The sequence below is a fragment of the Guyanagaster necrorhizus genome, assembly GCF_019112545.1.
Source record: "Guyanagaster necrorhizus MCA 3950 unplaced genomic scaffold BT62scaffold_69, whole genome shotgun sequence".
In the NCBI taxonomy this organism is placed as follows: Eukaryota; Fungi; Basidiomycota; class Agaricomycetes; order Agaricales; family Physalacriaceae; genus Guyanagaster; species Guyanagaster necrorhizus.
Window position 1 is genome coordinate 62,584 of NW_025064948.1, and position 12,809 is coordinate 75,392.

The window sequence follows — 12,809 nt, forward strand, 5'->3', positions numbered from 1 at the left end:
GGTCAATTGCTTAAAGGCAATTGACCGTCGACTCAGGACAAAACTGTCTGTGCTTATATAAGGTTGACATCAGGTACTTGTGTCGTCCCGCAACAGTTACCTGGTGTCCTGAAATCGGTTGTTGGAGTGGAACTCGAGAAGGGAACATTGAGGAGACGAAGCCTAAGGATCAATCTATTCTAAACCCTGAAAGATGATAGTCCTGGTAATGATGGTCTTTTGATAAGAATACTCACAATGTCATGGAATCATTAAACGGAATGTTGTGCTGGGTCGATGGCGTAGTTGGTTATCGCATCTGTCTTACACACAGAAGGTCCTCAGTTCGAGCCTGGGTCGACTCATTGTAGATTGTCTAACTGTTGTTTTTTTTTTAAAAAAAAAACCAAGTCTTAATTTCTCAAAGAATAGCTTACAACCATCCTTGATGTATGAACTATTATGAGAGATTTGACTGTTATGTCACATCTCAAATCAGCAATGCTTTCCAAGTACCATTGTGCAACCTTCAATGGTATCTAAACACAGCACAGGGCTTAGAAACTCAAAACGTAACTCCTTATTCTCTCGTAGCTATTCCTCCTGGCCTTGAGAAGGTCGGAATGCCTTCGAATTGCATGGCCCCAAAAAGGTTCGATCTATTTTAATTGCTTTGCCGAAATCCTGTAGTGCATTCCATCGTCTAATAATATATATACTTGTCGCGCACGCCAGATTGCCAATCACACTGTAGCGGGCAGATGTTCGAATAAGCCGATGCTCGACTGTAAACAGGTAGATCTGTATGAACTAGTAGTAATATCCCGCTCGTTTTTGAGATTGTCCAAAGTAAAGCAGATCGAATACATAGGTTAAAAACTATCTCGTTTCTTTCCTCACCTACTTCGTAAACTTGTTAAATAGCTTACTCCCACCTGCATCCAAATCAGCACCCTATTCCCCAAACCGAAAAGTAAATACTCACTTTGCATAAGCTGATCTCCCCGCTTCTTCCCCGCGACTGCAGTCAGCGCAGAACCCAAGTACGACGAGGTGCTTGAATTCGCAGGTTGCCCTAAAAGCATTAATCAAAAGTTGTTAAACCCGAAAACGCTACTCACCTGGAGGCGGAAGAGCGTTGTTATTGTAATACCCGGACCCCTGTTGAGGCTGGGGCTGGGGCTGTGAATAGATGTATCCACCAGGCGGAGGCTGATCAAACTGCCCGGGAAAGGAAGACTGTCCAGGGTAGCCTTGTCCTTGTCCAGGGTACGATGGATACGACGGATAACTGAACTGCCCTTGGCCAGGATAATTCAGCTGACCGGGATAATTCGATTGTACCGGGAATGTGGGGCTCGAAGGTGACAGCTGAGGTTCTGGGTAGGCATATGTCGGCCGGTACAAATCTTGAGGCGGTGGTGGTGGAGGGAACATCACTGGAGGAGGTAGGGATCCAGGTGATGGGGGATACGAAGGTCCCATGGCCGAAGGGAACGATACGGGAGGAGACGGAGGTCTATACGAGCCGGGAGATGGGGGTCTATACGAGCCTGGAGAAGGAGGTCTAGGAAGCGGTGGAGGTCGGCCAAAAGGCCGAGGAGGAGAACCTGGTGGGCGCGAAGGTCTCGAGTAACCTGGATAGGGAACCGATTCCGGTCTTGGTCCGAGTGGAGATGTGCCCCATTCCGGCGGAGACCATTGTGGGGAAGATTGCTGTTGCGGTCTTGAAGGCGGACGAGTTTGGTAATTGACACTAGGGGAAGGACGGACTGAAGCCGTGCTGGTTGGGCGGGTTTCAACTGCAGGTAGGGGTGGAGGTCTGGAAGATGAAGACTCAGCGCGAGAGACGGAGGCAGATGAAGGACGTTTGGCTATTAAGGGATGTACGGGTGGAGGTGTGACACTAAATGATGATTGAGATTGAAGGGGCCTTTGAGGTGGTCGGTTGGCAGAAGTTGACGCAGGATGGAGTGGGGGAGGTGACAAAGCAGGTCGAGCGGAAGATGTAACTGGAGGTGGAGAGGAAGATGAAATATCTTGACGGGCAAAGTCATTTGTGAGTGAGGATATGGTATCATTATATGTGGAAGACGTCGATATCGACTGGTGTGTTGAGGTAGCGTGCAAGGACCCCGAAGAACTAGTCATTGTATGAGGCACATTAGGTGATCCCGCGTACAACAACGACGAGCCTGACGGAAAAGATGAAGGTGATGGCCCCACGTATGACGAATGAGGGTAAGTATCTGCCGGTCGACCATACAAAACGTTGGAACTGCTGTTTAGCGCTCCAGTTTGGGCTGAGGCATGCGCTGGAACCGTGACGTCCACCGGACGAGACGTAGAGCCTGACCCGGAGCCTGACGCTGACGGTCCAGCTTCGTCCACCTCCAACGAGTACGGAGGAGGGGGAAGTTCATCCTTCTGCCCCTTTTGCGTGAACAACCATGCTTGGTAGGCCTGTCCTCCGTCTACTTCCTTTTTCTCAGGGTCTTCTTCATACTTCGGTCGGGTGGACCAGTAGTCTTCGAGCTCCTTTACAGGAAAAGTCTCATGGATTAACCGTTCACTGCGTAACCCTTCAGCAGCAAAGCCACAGATTCGCATGTACCTATAACGATGGTGTTTAGTCAACTGAAAGAAGTAGATGGTCACAGATTCTGACCAGTCTGGAGGTAGATCATAACCGTCTTCATCGAGGGCCATGAAGCGGTACTTGTCTGACTGAGGCAGCATGCTTTTTTTGCTCACAATTGGCATAAACGCTGTACCTTCGTCGTACCTGAAATCATCGATAATCAAACAGATAATGAAGAACGAAGCCAGCCTGCTCACTCGTCCCACATGGCTCCGTATATCGTCCGAATACCGAGCCGTTTCGCGTGGAAAATTTGTTTCCAAAGGAACCTCCCTCCTTTCCGTTTCATGTCATTCCACGTCCATCTGCCTTCAGTGAGGTTGAAGCCCTGCGAAATATCAGTGAAATTTTGGATAGTAAAAGGTGAACAAGACTGACTGTACTGCCGGGAAGGACAACAGGTATGTAGTCAATCTTGCGACCGCCATTCTCAGAATGCCTTTTCAGCAAGTCCATATCACCCTTCATCTTGGTCTCAGCAAACCTTTCTATATCTTCGTCGCTTCGATATCGTCCAACCGTCCACGGAGATATCGCGTCAAATTCATTTAGCCAAACGTCCAGAAATCTAGGGTCCGGATCGGCGTCGCTTTCGGAAGTACGCCAGTGTGTGGGCGTGCCAGCCATCAGATATGCACCACCAGGCGTAAGATTCCGTATTGAATTCGTTATAGCGCGTAGGAGGGCTGGGGTATGTCCCGCCTCGGCAAACCCGAATCCCCATAGTGCAATGACAGGTTTACCCTTCTCGTGGAGATAGTTTGGACTGTCGAGAACTCCTTTCTCTCGTACGAGATGGGTCCAATCTCGCTCTAGAATTCGTTGTATGCGATCTGGTGGCGCACCTGTTACATCATACCTGATGCGGGTCGTTTCAGTCAGCGTCAAAGACCGAAACCGTAAGAATGCACGCACATTATGGCAAAGACTCTGCCCTCTTCCTCTGCTGCGCGCATTACTGCATCTCCGACTTCATCACGTATACGCAGATTCCCGACCGCACCGCCTTCAATATCGACTTCTCCCGCAAATCGCTGTAGGAAGGCTCCATCTACGCCATGCTCCGCCATCCAGTGGAAATGCCTATGGAAGATGAGAAATGAACACATACAAGGAGCATATAGTGCACCTCTTGACAGTTTTCGGATGTCTTGAAGAAAATAGAAACGCCTGTTCTCCTGACTGGAACTTGAGCCCTGGCGCTGGGAATAACTCTGAGGGTGAATAGGTTGAAACATCGGGCCAGACATCGATATTGGGTTTTCCGCCGTCAGTGATTGGGTAGTTGAACCAATGAAGCCAGCCGTGGTGGCCTAGCGGACGAAGGGTAGGGAATAATGTCGAAGACTGGACATTAATGCTTACCTTCGCCGACCGGCTCACCGTCCCCACCACAAGTAAACCTATTCTTCCTCACTGAGCAATCATTATCTTCGTATGTGAAAGGCGGCGCGCTCACCACCCTTGATATCCGACGAGAAACTTGTCTTGGATTGTCCCGGGATTTGCTCTCGAGATAGATGAGTATACGACCGCTCGATGAGGTCCGCGACTTACTTTTGTATTCGCCTTTCATAGTGCATCGTGGCGGGATGTTGAAAGTGGTGAAAGTGATGAAAGCGGTGAGAGATGATTGTGGCGGTCCGTTTGTGATCTTTACCAGTTGAAGCTATTCAAGTGCAGTATCGGTCACGTTCAGTATGTTTCATCGATAAAGATCTGTCTCTTAGAATAATCTTCGTGAACGACGAAGCGACGCTGCTGGTCAAGCACCGTGTTAAGAAATTGCAACGATGGGACTTTATTATCATGGTAGAGGATCAAACTATTCGCCACCATAGGACGCTAACTGTGCAACCCGGAACACAGCCACTGGCGCACCTACAGTTTGTTCCAATGCTACGACAGAATACAGTGCTATACAAATGCTCGAAAATTGGAAGCCGCGAGTAGTCTGGCAGCCATTATTTTTTCCAAAGAAAATATTCATCGTGGTACGATCTACGACGCCGGTCATCTTCTTGACATTAGGGGGGAAGGGTCCCTTCGAATCTACGGTCGGACGCAACGACGAAATGGTCTAGTCTCATTCCAGTCCGGAGACCCATGCCACAGTGAATTTTTTGTGCCCTGCTTCGATGCGCGGCGCATTGAGGCTCCCTTCCATTCTCTTACCCACGAGGAGCAACCGGCCAGCGTTGATCAAAGGGAACCTCAAAGCCCAATGCCAACCTCCCGCACCGAGAGTGTTTTTCCATCGAAAACGCCCTCTATTTCCGAGTCGGCAGCACTTGTTCATCATGTCATGCGGTTTACTTTCGAGTTGTTCGAGGGAATTATCGATCGGCCCGCTCAGGTCAATGAGACTATGCACTTGCGGGCACGAAGCATCCATGGGCAAAAAATCGTGCGGCTGACTGGTAAACTCGCGTCTTTGAAAGCCTTTATCCTGAAGAAGAGCCAGGTCCCATCAAATTCTTCAACCTCCTGCCAGGACAGAGGTCCACAATTGTTCGGTGTTTTCGGAGGTACATGTTCCCTTGGGTCCATAATGTTTTTGAGAAAGATCAAGGGGAAGGTGATGTGATAATCTTCGCCCATGAGATAGTTCCGCAAAGCACGCAGCACCACTTGGCCATCACACCCCAGGTCAGAGGAGGTCTGGGAATCTTGAGCTCGACAGTCCAGCCTTGTGTCGAGCATAACGGGAGTGTTAGTGAGAACCCAACATCAAATCTTTCGTGCACGTCATTAGGCTCAAGTATCTCCATTGGGAATAAAAACTTCGCACTCACTGATGTCGGCATCATCACTCGCGATCCAAGTCGGAAGGAGATGATGAATCCGTAATACATGCATGAAGGTCCCTGAGGATTGAGCTTGTAGAAAGAGACGAGTCTTTGACAACTTCTCGAATCTGTTCCCGGTTGATTGACCAGTCCAGAAACTGACAACCTGGGGGAATAATAGGCTGTGATCCTTGGAGGCACGATAGCACATGCAGAAGAGCAGTGAATAACTTGGGGATGCCCTCAATGTCCATCAAGGTTCCCCGTATGCCTTTGGAAATATCCGTCATCGGGAATGGAGAAGACTGTTTTATCTCATTAAGATAGACTTAAAATGGAAGAGTATAGACTCTTACTAGAACCATGTCCGATCTGCATCGATAAAAAGTCATTTAGCCCTTGACAGTATTCGAGTGATTAAGTCAGGGTCGATGACCAAAACAATGCCACGGCCACCCTTTCGACGACGATAGACAGCAGAAGGGGGTCGACGAATCTGTCTGGCGTCGTCAACTTTGTCTGCTTCAATGTGTCATTCAAATTCAAAACGAAAATCTTGTAGTAACTTTATGTGGTCATTTAACACTGATTCCACAGTATCGTCGGATGACGCTGTGAATTGAATATAAGCCTGCAAGCCAACGTACGGCTGGACGGAGGCACTGTGTACATACGAGAGTCATAGTTTCGACTGGTCGGCTGCATGTTGATATTCAACAAAGGAACATGACGAATGCGACAATGGCGAGGTCGTCTAGGATTTGGCATTGAATTCAAAGTGCCATGTGTGTTTCCACGATACATTCTTGTCCGTAATTTAGGTATACAGGTACGAGGACCCAGTCACCCAATCAATGATGTTCATCTGATACAACATTTATTTAAGTAGGCATCAAAGGACGAAAAAAATGGACGCACATAAAAGTTCTCTTCTACCGCTTATCAGGACTCTACGGCACCTTCTCTCACTGCTTCGGCCTTGCAGGACAGCGCCGTGTATCTGCCGAATGGAAATGTCTGCACAACAATATATCCCACCGCAGGACCGCGACGGTGCTCGTGAGGGATCCATGACGACGATACTACCCTAGCTTCATCATTTTCCTGCACTCTACGGCAGCAGAGTTCTATTGTTGCATGGCGACGAAGCCACCATAAAGACGGTGGTTGCAGTGAGAGAGGCGACAATCCTGGGAATAACCGCGGCATGATCCTTTACCAGTTGCCAGGTCAGCTTGCTCATCGATATCCTTCAGATCCTCCTGATGTCAACGATGCAGCATGGATCAGGCAGCGATGATGCTAGCTCAGCACCTTGTCGATAAATTGCAACAGTGAGTACTCGCTGTGGCAGAGAAGATCACTGTCGTCGACGCCGTACAGGACACCGACCAATGACCGACTCCTGGTGGGCATCTGTGGAATCCCAGCATCGGGGAAGTCTGTATTTTCGGACCTCCTAGAACAACACACGAACGAGCTACTGGAGAAATCAGGACAACAATCTCGCGCAGTGCTCGTCGGTCTCGATGGATGGCATCTCACTCGGGCTCAGCTGGACCAATTTCCTGACCCCAAATTGGCGCATTCCAGACGTGGGATTCATTGGACATTCGACGGCCCGGCTTACCTTACATTCGTGAAGAGTCTTCGCGCGCCGTTGGATGCGTCGCCCATCATCACTGCCCCATCTTTCGACCATGCAGTCAAGGATCCGACTCCAGACGCAGTCACTATTCGACCTCACCACCGTATCGTCATCATCGAAGGGCTGTATACCTGCTTAGCTGTTGATCATTGGGCAGAGGCTGGTCGTTTGCTAGACGAACGCTGCTACCTTCGTTTGGACATTGAGGAGGCAAGGGAGAGGCTGGTGAAGCGTCACGTATTAACGGGGATCACCCAGACATTGGATGATGCCCACATTCGTGCAGAGCAGAATGATATGCCCAGTACGTGGTCCATCTCCTGGTATTTCATACTTCAATTGACTATAGACACGTAGACGGTGCCTTCATTATTGATAACATGTTAGAGCCCACGAGAATCATCGACAGCATTGAAGACCCTACCTTCAAGCTCGCTTGAAATGACAAAGGGTTGTTGTAGGAGCGCAAGAAATCTGTAACAACGCTGTAATACGACCTTGTAAGAATATACGAGTAATATCTTTGCCTCTAGGACATTAGCCTCATTATTATAGGACAGTATCTGTGTTCGGCTCCTGTTTCTGTGCAGACCCGAGAAAGCAAACCTAGACACTTGTGTGCTAAATTTTATTACCGTGCTACTAACTGACATTCCCATGGTAGGACCTGTGAAACAGTTCAAGATTTTTTCATTGTGAATACATTCGTATGACAATTGGAACCGTTTAATTTCAAGATACTATCTAACATCACCTTTGTCCGGGCTCGTCTGTCGAACAGGATGACAAGAGAACCATACCGAATCCGGTGAAAGACGCCTTTGTCTTTTTACCACTTTGCTACATCTGCCCAGTGGCTCACCCTCTTTCGACACACTATGCTAATATGAATTGTTGTTTATCACTGCTTCCCAGATAATGAGAAAGGGGGATCCATCACCAGACTGCCAGTGCGCGAAATAAGAATGCTACTAAGGGATGCGTTGTACATCCTCGGACCTGGTTGCCTTGGAACGAATCACGAAACGTTCTTCTCTGCCGTTAAGCTTCGACGGATTCAAATTACAAGACACGCTCTGTCTTCCGCTTCGATCCTCGCTGCTACGGCTCCGCCTATATTAACCTTGCGTCGAACGGTTTGTTCCCCCAATTTTCTTTGAATCGACTGCTTACTATACTACCTGTGAGTCGAGGACAGCTGTTATATACTAGGCTAGGCTTAAACTATGCCCTCCAGAAAAAGGGACGTGCCGCCGCGACGAACAAAAAACTTCCTCCAAGAAGGTCGCTCCGGCGAAGAATGTCGAGAGGAAGCGACCACGATCTCCTAGCTTGTCCTCATCGGAAACTCCGGACTCGGAGGATGTCAAACGCGCGAAAACTACCGAAACAACAGGTAGTGGCAAGGTGTGTACTTGGCGCCGGTTGTAAAATTTCAGTCCTTATGTTGATTTTGGAATAGTCTGTAGATCCAGAAACTCGAGTGCGTCGACATCATTTCCATGTATTGCAAGCATTGATCATTGCCTTTTACAGGATGCCTAGGAGAAAGTTACTGACGGACCCATCTTTTCTGGCAAATTCGACCTTTACGCCATGGTCCTGTCTTTTCTGTCCAAACTTTATCTCCCTGCCAACTCTCATCGACACCACAATACGAAGAACTTTACGAGACAAACTTCACCTACCAGGCAAAGTCGGATTTCAGTGCCCAGATCGCTCTTCCCGACACGCCTTACACGGAGGAGGGCGTAGCAGGTTCCTCGGCCCTCTGTGATCCTATGGAATGCCTGCCATACGACTTATTTCTCAAGGACATCAAGGCAGTAGACGGGCTTTCTTATACGGAGCACCAGGAGTCGTTCTTCAGAGCGTCTGACTCCGAGCGGTCCTGCAGTTACCGCGAATACCGGTATCATCAATGGTGGCTGGGGAATTCAGTCCGCTCGTGGAAAGTTCATGATGGAATGCGTCTGGACAAAGGCGAATCCTGATGGATCTTTGATTGAACTTTTCGAAGGTTTGCAGATCTTCTATAGCAACTCGTACAAGCGTAAGGGTCGTGGGAGTGGCGACGATACTGAATTCGCCTTTTGGGCGGTTCGTGCAAGGAAGGACACCGATGGAAAAGAAATTGGTCTGAACCTTGGTGGCTGACAATCAAGTTTACCAGGCGCGTCCCTGATTTTCATTTACATAATAGATTGCACGTTTGTTGTCAATACATAATTTTGTACCGAATTTGGTCAGAATCTTACCCAGCACGTCTTTTGACGACGCGAAACGCGACCCTGAATCAGAAAACCCAGTTTGTAAAGTCTTGTGATCTCCAAACAGGAGTCTCCCCTTGAAGGGTTTGCTCTTGGGTTGCGACGGAATCATCGCATATCTGCACACTGCACGATCATTTATACAGTACACCGACGAGAATGCATCGATATCACTACAAACACTATATCTATACACATTACGAGCATTCAGTGGCTACAGTGGATCCATGTAACAAAGTCCATCCAGATTGCATACAATTCATCCAACTCGTAGTAAATCCGAGAAAAATTGAAAAAGAAAATTGACGTACCATCAGATCCCGAATACTCCATCGACCAACGCTTCTTTCCAGATGATCAGTTTCTCTTCGCTGATATCACTAAGACCGTTCTTCGTCTGAACGGCCACACTTGGCACGATGGAGAAGCTCTTAATGCGTTTGGTCTTTATCAACCATGCATAAGCCTGGTCAATCGCTCGCGAATAAGCAAATGGTGGATATGTAAGGTGGAGTAACAGGCGTCGGGCACCAACTGGAGAAACAGCATAGGCATGAGTGCATTTCGGTTTTTTTGACGGATGCAGTTGGCTCTCGTCAGAAGACGCAGGGGGTGTTAGTGCGGGATAATAAATTTCATTGCCCCAGCAATGTCCTGTAAATATGTGAGAATAGAATAGGCCAAAAGGGGGAGATTGAGATCGACCTAAATATACCATATCCCAATCGTCTGGTAGGTATGTCCACACACGAGCGAGACGACTTCTAATATCCTTTTCTAGGTCGACATCATCCTCCAAGATCACACCGAAGGTATCCTTCTCCAACTCAGCGATTTCCTTGATGACGGAGAGATGAGATTCCCAGCATGCGACTCGCGGAGCGTTGAGTATTTTTTGCTCCGGGAGATCCGCATCGTACGGCAAGATGGTGAAATCGGCAGCTGCGCAAGTTAGAGGCGAGCGGGATGTGTGTTTCCCAGCGGGAGAAGGTGAAGTCCAAAATAGCGCTTCGGCGGCAGCAAGAGATACGTTGCTTTTCGCAAGAGCATCGACGTTGCTTGGCCATTGGAAGGGTAACCGGATTCGTTCTGAAATAGTATCGATGCTAAGATTGGCTGCTCGGTTGCGGATAGAGTGTACTTGGTCGAGAATGGTACTTATCCGCTCCTCTTTTACATCTACGGCATCCCAATACGTCCACTTCAGGTTCAGAAACGACCGCAGATGCTCCATCTGTGCTTGGCGATCGTGACGACGTGGAAGAGAGATGACAAAAATCTTGGATTCGTCCAGGACATCCTTGGGTTGAGATATATGGATGGCTTGGCTAAGGGTAGCTGATTCGTAAGGCGTTTCCAGGAATGTCCAAAACCAGAAAAATATAAGAGACATGGATATCGTTATCAAGGAAAAGGTCCGTAACGTCGGAGACCGACCGTATGGCCCTTGAGCTGCGAGCATTGCCTCATTGCCTGAGATGGCCGAGTACATGAAGCCCCTGCTGAGACTCATGGTGGTGGTAAGGATCAGAGTTACGTACTCGTGGAAGTACTGGAGATGACCTTGTTTGGCAAGAGCCTGACGAAGGGCATATAAATACTACACGTGACCGTGTTCAGGCCTTCTGGACTGGAAACGTCGATTTATAATTTCTTTGAGCTGTCTGTGATATAGCGTTAAAATCACGATAATTAAGGTATACTTAACTAAAACCTTGCGGAGCCAATACAACGCAGGAGAAGGATGTAAGTCGTTCGTTTAGGGATTTTGGGCGCTTCATTTTGCTAATTTGTTCCAGGTTTGGATCTCCCGAAATTCTTAAGTCAAACCATATGGCGTCAAACTCATGCAAGGTCGTCAAGGCCTCGATTCACCCTAAACTCGGTGCCCAGATTTTTGGCGCCCAAGGCCTGCGGAGAGACGAAGAGAGACAAGTGTGATATAACGATGGCATAACGTTAAGTAGGCGATCACTTTGAGAAGGATGCATACCGGGTAAATATGACACAAGACAGCCCCAGCAAAAAGCCGGACGAAATTTCCTTGCACCGTCGGGCCGACGTATAAACAGAGGCATAGGACTCGGTGATACACGCGAATGCGATGGCCCTCACCCCACTAGTCAGAAGGGGGGACAATAAATATTGACTCCGAGCGAAAGTAGTGCCTTGTGGCGGGCGACAACTTCGAGAATCTGTGCTGGGTATCATTAACCTTTTTTGGTTCGAGTACTCAGTCCTATGATGTTAGCACCTTCGAAAATGATATGCCGATCCCTTTTCAATGGCATCAAGTCAATTTGGAATCGCTTTCGCGTCATCTTTTCGAACACTCGGACAATATATGATTCATCTCCTGGCAGAACATCTGAACTTGACCGGAATTACAACACAATGATGCCGTCGGTGTAGTAATCCCACTTTGAAGACCATGCCAGAGCGATCAAGCTTGCGTACAGAATCACTTTCAGAATTCCCGATTGCAGGTTCTCAGACTAGTCCTATCAAAGACCAATCTAGTGAAATGTCACATATTCAGTATATTTGGGACAGCCCTTGGCCTGAGCATGACCTTAGACCTTATGAGATGTCGAAGGTAAGTCAGTTGACAAACGGCTTGGGGAAAAGTGAATAACTTAATGCTGGTATGTTCCTAGTGTCACGGAGGAGTCATCGCCGCCTTCACTGAGACTGGCCAAGCAGAATCGTCTATAAAGGTTCCAGAGCAACGGGCTTACAGCGGTCGGAAGCCTATTATACCATCCCCTCTCGCTGACATTCCCTGCACTACCCTCGGCGTTCAGGGCCTCTTAAATCAGCTCAATACAACCCTCGGAACATCACACACCCTTGCGAATGCATTCATCTTCTCCCTTCTGGAGGACTACATCTCGAAGGTGTGAAGGGCCATGCATTGAAAAAGGGTTTGTGCGGGGACTGGCTGCGGGAGGCGCGGAAGGGGTTGATCGGTGTCGAGAGCTAGTTGTTGAAGACACAGGCGGGAGAACACATACTTTCAAAATCTTTGCCACCCACCAGTACCTGATATCCAAAGACAAATACACACTGCTTAGTACTAGTGAATTCAACGGAATGTCGGGCGATCCCGCGCAATATTAGGTCGAGTCGCCGAAGTGTCTCGCTATGTCCTTGTTTGATTGTGACACCTTTTTTGATAGCTCTTGGATACGGTTTCAAAGTTCACATTTGTCGCTGCCATTAACATACAACACCTAATTGTCCACCGTCCTCTAATATTCGCACCTGTTCAATTCCAAATGCGCACCCTCCCACTTTCAAAGGCGCTGGAATACAACATATCACTGTCCCCAATCGCTTTCACGCTGCACAGTGAGTAATCTTGCTCCTTCTACCGTCAAAATCGGATACTGGGACACACCTTAAACATCCCTCTTCCAACATTGAGAACTGACCCATAGCAAGCATCAGCAAAATGCATCGATCTGATGGAACCTATAAGG

At 48.3% G+C, this 12,809-nt stretch overlaps 6 protein-coding genes and 1 non-coding gene across 7 annotated transcripts; 4 read left to right on the top strand and 3 right to left on the bottom strand.

The window, feature by feature from the left end:
- The first annotated feature begins 270 nt into the window (after positions 1 to 270).
- BT62DRAFT_t203 lies at positions 271 to 344 on the top strand. Its single transcript has one exon. It is a non-coding gene; the product is annotated as a tRNA-Val (tRNA).
- Positions 345 to 623: 279 nt separating this feature from the next.
- BT62DRAFT_976782 (uncharacterized protein) lies at positions 624 to 4,344 on the bottom strand. Its single transcript, XM_043189243.1, has 11 exons — positions 4,178 to 4,344; positions 4,080 to 4,130; positions 3,986 to 4,023; positions 3,750 to 3,933; positions 3,536 to 3,703; positions 2,999 to 3,479; positions 2,818 to 2,948; positions 2,648 to 2,764; positions 1,101 to 2,593; positions 965 to 1,054; positions 624 to 914 (listed from the first exon to the last, which is right to left on the bottom strand). Exons 1-11 carry the CDS (start codon positions 4,201 to 4,203, stop codon positions 880 to 882), a joined length of 2,814 nt encoding a protein of 937 aa, XP_043033021.1. The 5' UTR covers positions 4,204 to 4,344; the 3' UTR covers positions 624 to 879.
- A 757-nt stretch (positions 4,345 to 5,101) lies between these two features.
- On the bottom strand, positions 5,102 to 5,875 carry BT62DRAFT_699541 (uncharacterized protein). Its single transcript, XM_043181928.1, has 3 exons — positions 5,766 to 5,875; positions 5,412 to 5,714; positions 5,102 to 5,356 (listed from the first exon to the last, which is right to left on the bottom strand). Exons 2-3 carry the CDS (start codon positions 5,618 to 5,620, stop codon positions 5,188 to 5,190), a joined length of 378 nt encoding a protein of 125 aa, XP_043033022.1. The 5' UTR covers positions 5,621 to 5,714; positions 5,766 to 5,875; the 3' UTR covers positions 5,102 to 5,187.
- A 551-nt stretch (positions 5,876 to 6,426) lies between these two features.
- On the top strand, positions 6,427 to 7,788 carry BT62DRAFT_699547 (P-loop containing nucleoside triphosphate hydrolase protein). Its single transcript, XM_043181929.1, has 5 exons — positions 6,427 to 6,614; positions 6,666 to 6,743; positions 6,793 to 7,361; positions 7,415 to 7,533; positions 7,591 to 7,788. The coding sequence occupies exons 2-4, from the start codon at positions 6,691 to 6,693 to the stop codon at positions 7,495 to 7,497; spliced, it is 705 nt and encodes a 234-aa protein (XP_043033023.1). The 5' UTR covers positions 6,427 to 6,614; positions 6,666 to 6,690; the 3' UTR covers positions 7,498 to 7,533; positions 7,591 to 7,788.
- Positions 7,789 to 8,022: 234 nt separating this feature from the next.
- On the top strand, positions 8,023 to 9,214 carry BT62DRAFT_1013820 (uncharacterized protein; the record flags this gene model as incomplete). The annotated part of the gene is made up of 6 exons (XM_043178117.1): positions 8,023 to 8,193; positions 8,270 to 8,464; positions 8,520 to 8,540; positions 8,603 to 8,656; positions 8,731 to 9,012; positions 9,086 to 9,214. The coding sequence occupies 6 exons, from the start codon at positions 8,023 to 8,025 to the stop codon at positions 9,212 to 9,214; spliced, it is 852 nt and encodes a 283-aa protein (XP_043033024.1).
- Positions 9,215 to 9,455: 241 nt separating this feature from the next.
- Positions 9,456 to 10,875, bottom strand: BT62DRAFT_938873 (uncharacterized protein). The gene is made up of 2 exons (XM_043187615.1): positions 10,033 to 10,875; positions 9,456 to 9,981 (listed from the first exon to the last, which is right to left on the bottom strand). The coding sequence occupies exons 1-2, from the start codon at positions 10,838 to 10,840 to the stop codon at positions 9,641 to 9,643; spliced, it is 1,149 nt and encodes a 382-aa protein (XP_043033025.1). The 5' UTR covers positions 10,841 to 10,875; the 3' UTR covers positions 9,456 to 9,640.
- An 883-nt stretch (positions 10,876 to 11,758) lies between these two features.
- BT62DRAFT_1013822 (uncharacterized protein) lies at positions 11,759 to 12,686 on the top strand (the record flags this gene model as incomplete). Its single annotated transcript, XM_043178118.1, has 3 exons — positions 11,759 to 11,923; positions 11,985 to 12,224; positions 12,507 to 12,686. The coding sequence occupies 3 exons, from the start codon at positions 11,759 to 11,761 to the stop codon at positions 12,684 to 12,686; spliced, it is 585 nt and encodes a 194-aa protein (XP_043033026.1).
- Positions 12,687 to 12,809: the final 123 nt, after the last annotated feature.

Coding starts and splice junctions, on each gene's coding strand:
- BT62DRAFT_938873 (XM_043187615.1), bottom strand. CDS start 10,840: ATGAGTCTCAGCAGGGGCTTCATGTACTCGGCCATCTCAGGCAATGAG. Junction 9,982..10,032: donor TTGGGATATGGTATATTTAG/GTCGATCTCAAT, acceptor ACATATTTACAG/GACATTGCTGGGGCAATGAA.
- BT62DRAFT_699541 (XM_043181928.1), bottom strand. CDS start 5,620: ATGTGCTATCGTGCCTCCAAGGATCACAGCCTATTATTCCCCCAGGTT. Junction 5,357..5,411: donor GATGATGCCGACATCAGTGA/GTGCGAAGTTTT, acceptor CGTGCACGAAAG/ATTTGATGTTGGGTTCTCAC.
- BT62DRAFT_976782 (XM_043189243.1), bottom strand. CDS start 4,203: ATGCACTATGAAAGGCGAATACAAAA. Junction 4,024..4,079: donor CTCGTCGGATATCAAGGGTG/GTGAGCGCGCCG, acceptor GAGGAAGAATAG/GTTTACTTGTGGTGGGGACG. Junction 2,594..2,647: donor TATGATCTACCTCCAGACTG/GTCAGAATCTGT, acceptor CCATCGTTATAG/GTACATGCGAATCTGTGGCT.
- BT62DRAFT_699547 (XM_043181929.1), top strand. CDS start 6,691: ATGGATCAGGCAGCGATGATGCTAGCTCAGCACCTTGTCGATAAATTG. Junction 6,744..6,792: donor CTTGTCGATAAATTGCAACA/GTGAGTACTCGC, acceptor GACGCCGTACAG/GACACCGACCAATGACCGAC. Junction 7,362..7,414: donor AGAGCAGAATGATATGCCCA/GTACGTGGTCCA, acceptor ATAGACACGTAG/ACGGTGCCTTCATTATTGAT.